This window comes from Lampetra fluviatilis, unplaced genomic scaffold (assembly GCF_964198595.1).
Source record: "Lampetra fluviatilis unplaced genomic scaffold, kcLamFluv1.1 SCAFFOLD_1537, whole genome shotgun sequence".
Taxonomy (NCBI): Eukaryota; Metazoa; Chordata; class Hyperoartia; order Petromyzontiformes; family Petromyzontidae; genus Lampetra; species Lampetra fluviatilis.
Genome location: NW_027621462.1, coordinates 485 through 9,551, shown reverse-complemented (window position 1 = coordinate 9,551; position 9,067 = coordinate 485). Strand labels below are relative to the sequence as shown.

The 9,067-nt window shown below is 50.0% G+C and overlaps 1 protein-coding gene across 1 annotated transcript; it reads left to right on the top strand.

The window, feature by feature from the left end:
- Positions 1–1,805: 1,805 nt before the first annotated feature.
- On the top strand, positions 1,806–8,858 carry PSMA1 (proteasome 20S subunit alpha 1; the record flags this gene model as incomplete). Its single annotated transcript, XM_078885554.1, has 5 exons — positions 1,806–1,913; positions 2,524–2,625; positions 5,759–5,862; positions 6,898–6,986; positions 8,658–8,858. Coding segments are annotated over exons 1-5 (589 nt in total), but the record flags the coding sequence as incomplete, so codon positions are not given.
- Between the last annotated feature and the right edge of the window lie 209 nt (positions 8,859–9,067).

The following is a 9,067-nucleotide window of genomic DNA, read 5'->3' as shown; positions in this document are numbered from 1 at the left end:
ATTTATTTTTTACCCCTTTTAAATTCGAACTTTACAAACAACAAACACGTTTAAACCATCGTGCATCGCTTTTTACATTTGCTTTGCTTTTTTTTAATTATAAACCGTCTTGTAGTAATTGTGTTTTTTTTTAATGCAATGTTCCACTGAAGCCTGGGCCTGTTCCAGGCGATGATTCGGCTAAATTTTTGCATAATATTTTTTTAAAATTTTGTTATTTTAAATCTTTTTTTAAAAATCTTTTTGCTATTTTACATTTGTTGTAATCTTTTTGTACTTTTTCCCCCCATCATTTTGTTATTTTACATTTGTTTTAATCGCTTTTGCACGAATCCAAACGTCCCTGCAACGTTTAGCGAATAGCAAAACGCCGCTTCGTGTTGGTTACAAATGTTTAATTCTGCGCGGATTTTAAACAAAACAAAACACACAAAAAATTACCTCACAATTATTATTGTCCTTAACAAGATACATCTATTTTTGTGGGTTAGATCGAACCCGCGTAAATAAATAAATATCAATATTTAAAAAAAAACATCATAAAATCAACATCAGAGTAAATTGGCTGCTATTTATCCACAACGGAGGGTTTGTTGTTTATAGGTTAGAACGCGTAAATCTATAAAGTGTGTTGTTGTGTCGTTAAACACCGCCACCACCCGACACGGCAAATCGCAAGGTTTGTGTCACGTAAACAGAACTTGGCAATTCGTTATTAGTACAGCAAGCACCGGTTGTGTGTTGGGAGCGTAAATCTACTACAATATTTGTAGTGTATAGTGAAGTGTATAGTGTAGTGGATAGTAGTGTATGGTGCAGTGTATGGTGTAATGTATGGTACAGTGTATAGTTTAGTGTATTGTAGTGTAGTGTATGGTGCAGGGTATGGTGCAGTGTATGGTGCAGGGTAGTGTGTAGTGTAGTGTATAGTGTAGTATATAGTGTAGTAGAAGGTGTAGTGTATAGTGTAGTGTATAGTAGTGTAGTGTGTAGTGTAGTGTGTAGTGTATAGTTTTGTGTAGTGTAGTGTGTCGTGTATAGTGTAGTGTATAGTATAGTAACTACACGATGTTTCGCCAGTAATTGCAACTGGCATCATTAGGCGGTTAGCCAGATTTGTGGAGAAATGCTCCTGTTTAGTTTCCTATGAATAGAGGGGGTAGATGCGATTATTATTCTTGTGTTAAAATCGGAACCCATCCACCACCACCAGCCCCACCACCAGCCCCACTAACCCCACCACTACTACCACCACCACCACCCCTACTACCACCACCAACCCCACCACTACCACCACCACTACTACCACCACCGCCACCACCCCTACCCACACCACCCCTACCACCACCACCCCTACTACCACCCCTACTACCACCACCAACCCCACCACTACCACCACCACTACTACCACCACCGCCACCACCCCTACCCACACCACCCCTACCACCACCACCCCTACTACCACCCCTACTACCACCACCACCCCTACCACCACCACCCCTACCACCACCACCCCTACCACCACCACCCCTACCACCACCACCCCTACTATCACCACCACGATCCCCACCACCACCGCCAGGGGATTTGAGCCTGGATAAGGGTCACTGCCCGAAACGTCGCCTCATCAGTAAAGAAGGGTCGTTTCCCGAAACGTCGACTTAGCTCGTGTGCCACCGCTCCCCCCACAACCCAACCCCCCCTCCCCGCTCCCGTCACGATTTGCTAAAGTGTCCACCGTTGAACGTGACGGGAAGTTTAATAGATTTATTGATTTTTGCGTTAACTCTGCGTTCAACTTGTCAACCCGCGTCCGCCTGATGTCCTGCGTCTCGTCGTGTGTGCGCGTGTGCCTGTGTCGTTTGCAGTTCCGCAACCAGTACGACAATGACGTGACAGTGTGGAGCCCACAGGTAGATCGACGCCGTGGGGGTGAAAGTGAGGGCGGGGGTTTCACCGTAGCCGTGTCAGAATCGGAATCGTGTGTGTGTAGTGTGTGTGTGTGCGGTAGTTTCCGATTCTGATACGGTCAGTCGACCCGTGGCACCTGCTGGGTCTTGCCCCGTGACCTCCTCCTGCCAGCGGGCGTTCGACACTTCGCGTGGTGGCCTCAGGGTGCACATGGCCTGGCACAAGCGTCGTGGTGACGTCACCGCCAGTTAGGGGCGAATGGCGAATGGCGGTTGTTGTGTCTCTATGTGTGTGTATGTATGTGTGTGTATGTATCTGTGTGTCTCTATGTGTCTCTATATGTCTCTGTGTGTGTGTATGTGTCTCCGTGTGCGTGTGTATGTATGTATGTGTGTGTCTCTATGTGTCTCTATGTGTCTATATATGTGTATGTGTGTGTATGTGTGTGTCTCTGTGTGTGTCCACAGGGGCGTATACACCAGATTGAGTACGCCATGTGTGTATGTGTGTGTCTCTATGTGTGTATATGTGTGTATGTATGTATGTGTGTATATGTGTATGTCTGTATGTGTGTGTATATGTGTGTATCTACATGTATGTGTGTGTCCACAGGGGCGTATTCACCAGATTGAGTACGCCATGGAGGCCGTCAAGCAGGGCTCGGCTACCGTGGGGCTCAAGTCGAAGACTCACGCAGTGATCGTGGCGCTCAAGGTGAGAGCTGTCACCTCAATCACACACAGAACTAACACACGCACACACACGCAACTAACACACACACACAGACACACACACACAGACAACTAACACACACACGCAGTGATTGTGGCGCTCAAGGTGAGGCCTGTCACCTCAATCACACACGCACACGCAACTAACACACACACACACAGAACTAACACACACGCGCAGAACTAACACACACACACAGAACTAACACACACACAGACAGAACTAACACACACACACAGAACTAACACACACACACAGAACTAACACACACACACAGAGAACTAACACACACACACACAGAACTAACACACACACACAGAACTAACACACACACACACAGAACTAACACACACACAGAACTAACACACACACACACAGAACTAACACACAGAACTAACACACACACACACACACAGAACTAACACACACACAGACACACACGCAGAACTAACACACACACACACAGAACTAACACACACACAGACACACACGCAGAACTAACACACACACACACACAGAACTAACACACACACACGCAGAACTAACACACACACACACAGAACTAACACACACACATAACTAACACACACAGAACTAACACACACACACAGACACACACACACAGACAACTAACACACTCACGCAGTGATCGTGGCGCTCAAGGTGAGAGCTGTCACCTCAACCACACACACACACGCAACTAACACACACACACACACCTAACACACACACACCTAACACACACACACCTAACACACACACACAGAACTAACACACGCAGTGATCGTGGCGCTCAAGGTGAGAGCTGTCACCTCAACCACTCACACACACGCAACTAACACACACACACACACCTAACACACACACACCTAACACACACACACACACCTAACACACACACACCTAACACACACACACACAGAACTAACACACGCAGTGATCGTGGCGCTCAAGGTGAGGCCTGTAACCTCAATCACACACACACACACACAGACACACACACCTAACACACACAGACACACACACACAGACACACACACACCTAACACACACACACAGACACACACACACAGACACACACACACACAGAACTAACACACACACAGACACACGCGCAGAACTAACACACACACAGAACTAACACACACACACACACAGAACTAACACACACAGAACTAACACACACACAGAACTAACACACACACAGAACTAACACACACACACACACAGAACTAACACACACAGAACTAACACACACACAGAACTAACACACACACATAACTAACACACACACACAGAACTAACACACACACAGAACTAACACACACACACAGAACTAACACACACACATAACTAACACACACACACAGAACTAACACACACACACACACAGAACTAACACACACAGAACTAACACACACACAGAACTAACACACACACACACAGAACTAACACACACACAGAACTAACACACACAGAACTAACACACACACACACAGAACTAACACACACACAGACCTAACACACACACACAGAACTAACACACAGAACTAACACACACACAGAGAACTAACACACACACACACAGAACTAACACACACACAGAACTAACACACACACACAGAACTAACACACACACAGAGAACTAACACACACACACACACAGAACTAACACACACACACAGAACTAACACACACACACACAGAACTAACACACACACAGAGAACTAACACACACACACACACACAGAACTAACACACACACACAGAACTAACACACACACAGAGAACTAACACACACACAGACACAGAACTAACACACACACACAGAACTAACACACACACACACAGAACTAACACACACACACACACAGAACTAACACACACACACACAGAACTAACACACACACACACACAGAACTAACACACACACACACACAGAACTAACACACACACAGAACTAACACACACACACACAGAACTAACACACACACACACACAGAACTAACACACACACACACAGAACTAACACACACACACACAGAACTAACACACACACAGAGAACTAACACACACACACACACAGAACTAACACACACACACACAGAACTAACACACACACACAGAACTAACACACACACAGAGAACTAACACACACACAGAGAACTAACACACACACGCACACAGAACTAACACACACACACAGAACTAACACACACACAGAGAACTAACACACACACACACACAGAACTAACACACACACACACAGAACTAACACACACACAGAGAACTAACACACACACACACACAGAACTAACACACACACACACAGAACTAACACACACACAGAGAACTAACACACACACACAGAACTAACACACACACACACAGAACTAACACACACACACAGAACTAACACACACACAGAGAACTAACACACACACACAGAACTAACACACACACACAGAACTAACACACACACACACAGAACTAACACACACACACAGAACTAACACACACACAGAACTAACACACACACACAGAACTAACACACACACACAGAACTAACACACACAGAACTAACACACACACAGAACTAACACACACACACACAGAACTAACACACACACACAGAACTAACACACACACACAGAACTAACACACACACACACAGAACTAACACACACACACACAGAACTAACACACACACACAGAACTAACACACACACAGAACTAACACACACACACACAGAACTAACACACACACACACAGAACTAACACACACACACACACACAGAACTAACACACACACACACAGACAACTAACACACACACAGAACTAACACACACACACACACAGAACTAACACACACACAGAACTAACACACACACAGAACTAACACACACACACACACAGAACTAACACACACACAGAACTAACACACACACACAGACACACACACACAGACACACCCGGCCGGGTAACGGGTACCGGGTACCCGTACCGGGTACCCGTTAGCGACCTCTGGCGACCGCTGCTGTCAGCAACTTGCCCCGACAACGGCCCGTGACAGGAGGCTGCACGGGGGACCTTTGTCTTTGTGTCGTCTCCAGAGGGCGCAGTCGGAGTTGGCGGCTCACCAGAAGAAGATTCTGAACGTGGACAATCACGTGGGCATCTCCATCGCGGGTCTCACGGCAGACGCCCGTCTGCTCTGGTAACAAGAAGACAACCACATTTATGCGTCCTGTTGGTTCTTTCGGTAAAGTCGCCACGTAGAAGGGAAGTAATGAAATAATGAATCGTAATAAAATAATACAAATTGAACGTGATGAAATAATAAAAATTAAACTTGATGAAATAAAACTTAATTAAATAATAATGAAACATTATTAAATACAATTGGAAGCTTCTTTCGTGACTGCAGGGATTCATCTTCTTGGTTCTTTCGGTAAAGTCGCCACGTAGAAGGGAAGTAATGAAATAATGAATCATAATAAAATAATAAAAATTAAACATGATACAATAAAACTTAATTAAATAATAATAAAACTTAATTAAATACAATTGAAAGCTTCTTTCGTGACTGCAGCAGGGATTCATCTTCTTGGTTCTTTCGGTAAAGTCGTCACGTAGAAGGGAAGTAATAAAATAATAAAAATAAAACATAATAAAATACAATTCTCACAAAGGGAAATAATAAAATAATAATAATAAAACATAATAAAATACAATTCTCACGACGTTTCGGCCACAACGCAAGCAGCCGTCCTCAGGTGAAGACCAGGTCTGTCGGAAAGACAGTCTGAATGAACAGGTCTGTCGGAAAGACAGCGTCTGAATGAACAGGTCTGTCGGAAAGACAGCGTCTGAATGAACAGGTCTGTCGGAAAGACAGCGTCTGAATGAAACACCACCAGGCTTGGCAGTGTATATGGTGCTCATTCAGACGCTGTCTTTCCGACAGACCTGGTCTTTACCTGAGGACGGCTGCTTTCTTTGTGGCCGAAACGTCGTGAGAATTGTATTTTATGTTTTATTTTTATTATTTTATTACTTCCCTTCTACGTGACTTTACCGAAAGAACCAAGAAGATGAATCCCTGCTGCAGTCACGAAAGAAGCTTTCAATCGAAATGTAACAATATATTTAGGCGATCTCACCCCGAAGAAACCCGTGTTGTGCTCGCCCCAGCTGTGCGCGGGAGGCTACACGGGGGACCTTTGCCTGTGTGCTGTGTGCGCGCGTGCAGTAACTTCATGAGGCAGGAGTGCCTGAACTCGCGGTTCGTCTACGACACGGCCCTGCCCATCTCCCGCCTCGTCACGCTCATCGGCAACAGTATCCTCACCCACCTCGTCGCTCGCCCACCCACGGTGTCGCTCGCCCACCCACGGTGTCACTCGCTCACCCACAGTGTCACTCGCTCACCCACAGTGTCGCTCGCTCACCCACAGTGTCGCTCGCTCACCCACAGTGTCGCTTGCCCATGGTGTCACTCACCTTGTCACTCACCCACAGTGTCACTCACCAAACCCACACAGCGTCACTCAACCACCGTGTCACCCACCCACCTCGTCGCTCGCCCACCCACAGTGTCGCTCGCCCACCCACGGTGTCGCTCGCCCACCCACGGTGTCGCTCGCCCACCCACAGTGTCGCTCGCCCACCCACAGTGTCGCTCGCCCACCCACGGTGTCGGTCGCTCACCCACAGTGTCGCTCGCCCACCCACGGTGTCACCCACAGCGTCACTCACGGTGTCACTCGCCCACCCACGGTGTCGCTCGCCCACCCACAGTGTCGCTCGCCCACCCACAGTGTCGCTCGCCCATGGTGTCACTCACCTTGTCACTCACCCACAGTGTCACTCACCAAACCCACACAGCGTCACTCAACCACCGTGTCACCCACCCACCTCGTCGCTCGCCCACCCACAGTGTCGCTCGCCCACCCACGGTGTCGGTCGCTCACCCACAGTGTCGCTCGCCCACCCACGGTGTCACCCACAGCGTCACTCACGGTGTCACTCGCCCACCCACGGTGTCGCTCGCCCACCCACAGTGTCGCTCGCCCACCCACAGTGTCGCTCGCCCATGGTGTCACTCACCTTGTCACTCACCCACAGTGTCACTCACCAAACCCACACAGCGTCACTCAACCACCGTGTCACCCACCCACCTCGTCGCTCGCCCACCCACGGCGTCACCCACAGCGTCACTCACCCACGGTGTCGCTAGCTCGCCCACGGTGTCGCCCACCCGCCTCGTCACACTCATCGGCAACAGTATCCTCACCCACCTCGTCGCTCGCCCACCCACGGTGTCGCTCGCTCACCCACAGTGTCACTCACTCACCTCGTCACTCGCCCACCCACGGTGTCACCCACGCACGGTGTCACTCGCTCGCTCACAGTGTCACTCGCCCACCCACAGTGTCACTCGCCCACCCACAGTGTCACTCACTCACCCACAGTGTCGCTCACTCACCCACAGTGTCACTCGCTCACCCACGGTGTCGCCCACCCACGGTGTCACTCGCTCGCTCACAGTGTCACTCGCCCACCCACAGTGTCACTCGCCCACCCACAGTGTCACTCACTCACCCACAGTGTCACTCGCTCACCCACGGTGTCACTCACCCACAGTGTCACTCGCTCGCTCACAGTGTCACTCGCCCACCCACAGTGTCACTCGCCCACCCACAGTGTCACTCACTCACCCACAGTGTCACTCGCTCACCCACGGTGTCACCCACCCACGGTGTCACTCGCTCGCTCACCCACCTTGTCACCCACCCACGATGTCACTCGCTCGCTCACCCACCTCGTCGCTCGCCCACCCACAGTGTCGCTCGCTCACCCACAGTGTCGCTCGCCCACCCACAGTGTCACTCACTCACCCACGGTGTCACCCACCCACGGTGTCACTCGCTCGCTCACCCACCTCGTCGCTCGCCCACCCACGGCGTCACCCACCCACGGTGTTTCCCTGAGCGCCGCCGCCACTCACAGAGACCCAGGTGCCCACTCAGCGCTACGGGCGTCGCCCCTACGGGGTGGGCCTGCTCATCGCGGGATACGACGTGAGGCTCGCTCACTCACGGGGGGCCCCCCACTCTCACTCAGGGGGGCCCCCCACTCTCACTCAGGGGGGCCCCCCACTCTCACTCAGGGGGGCCCCCCACTCTCGCTCAGGGGGGCCCCCCACTCTCGGTCAGGGGGGCCCCCCACTCTCACTCAGGGGGGCCCCACTCTCACTCACGGGGGCTCCCCACTCTCACTCACCCCCCACTCTCACTCACTCCCCACTCTCACTCAGGGGCCCCCCACTCTCACTCACTCACAGGCCCCCCCACTCTCACTCACTCACGGGGCCCCCCACTCTCACTCACTCACCCCCACTCTCACTCATTCACCCCCCC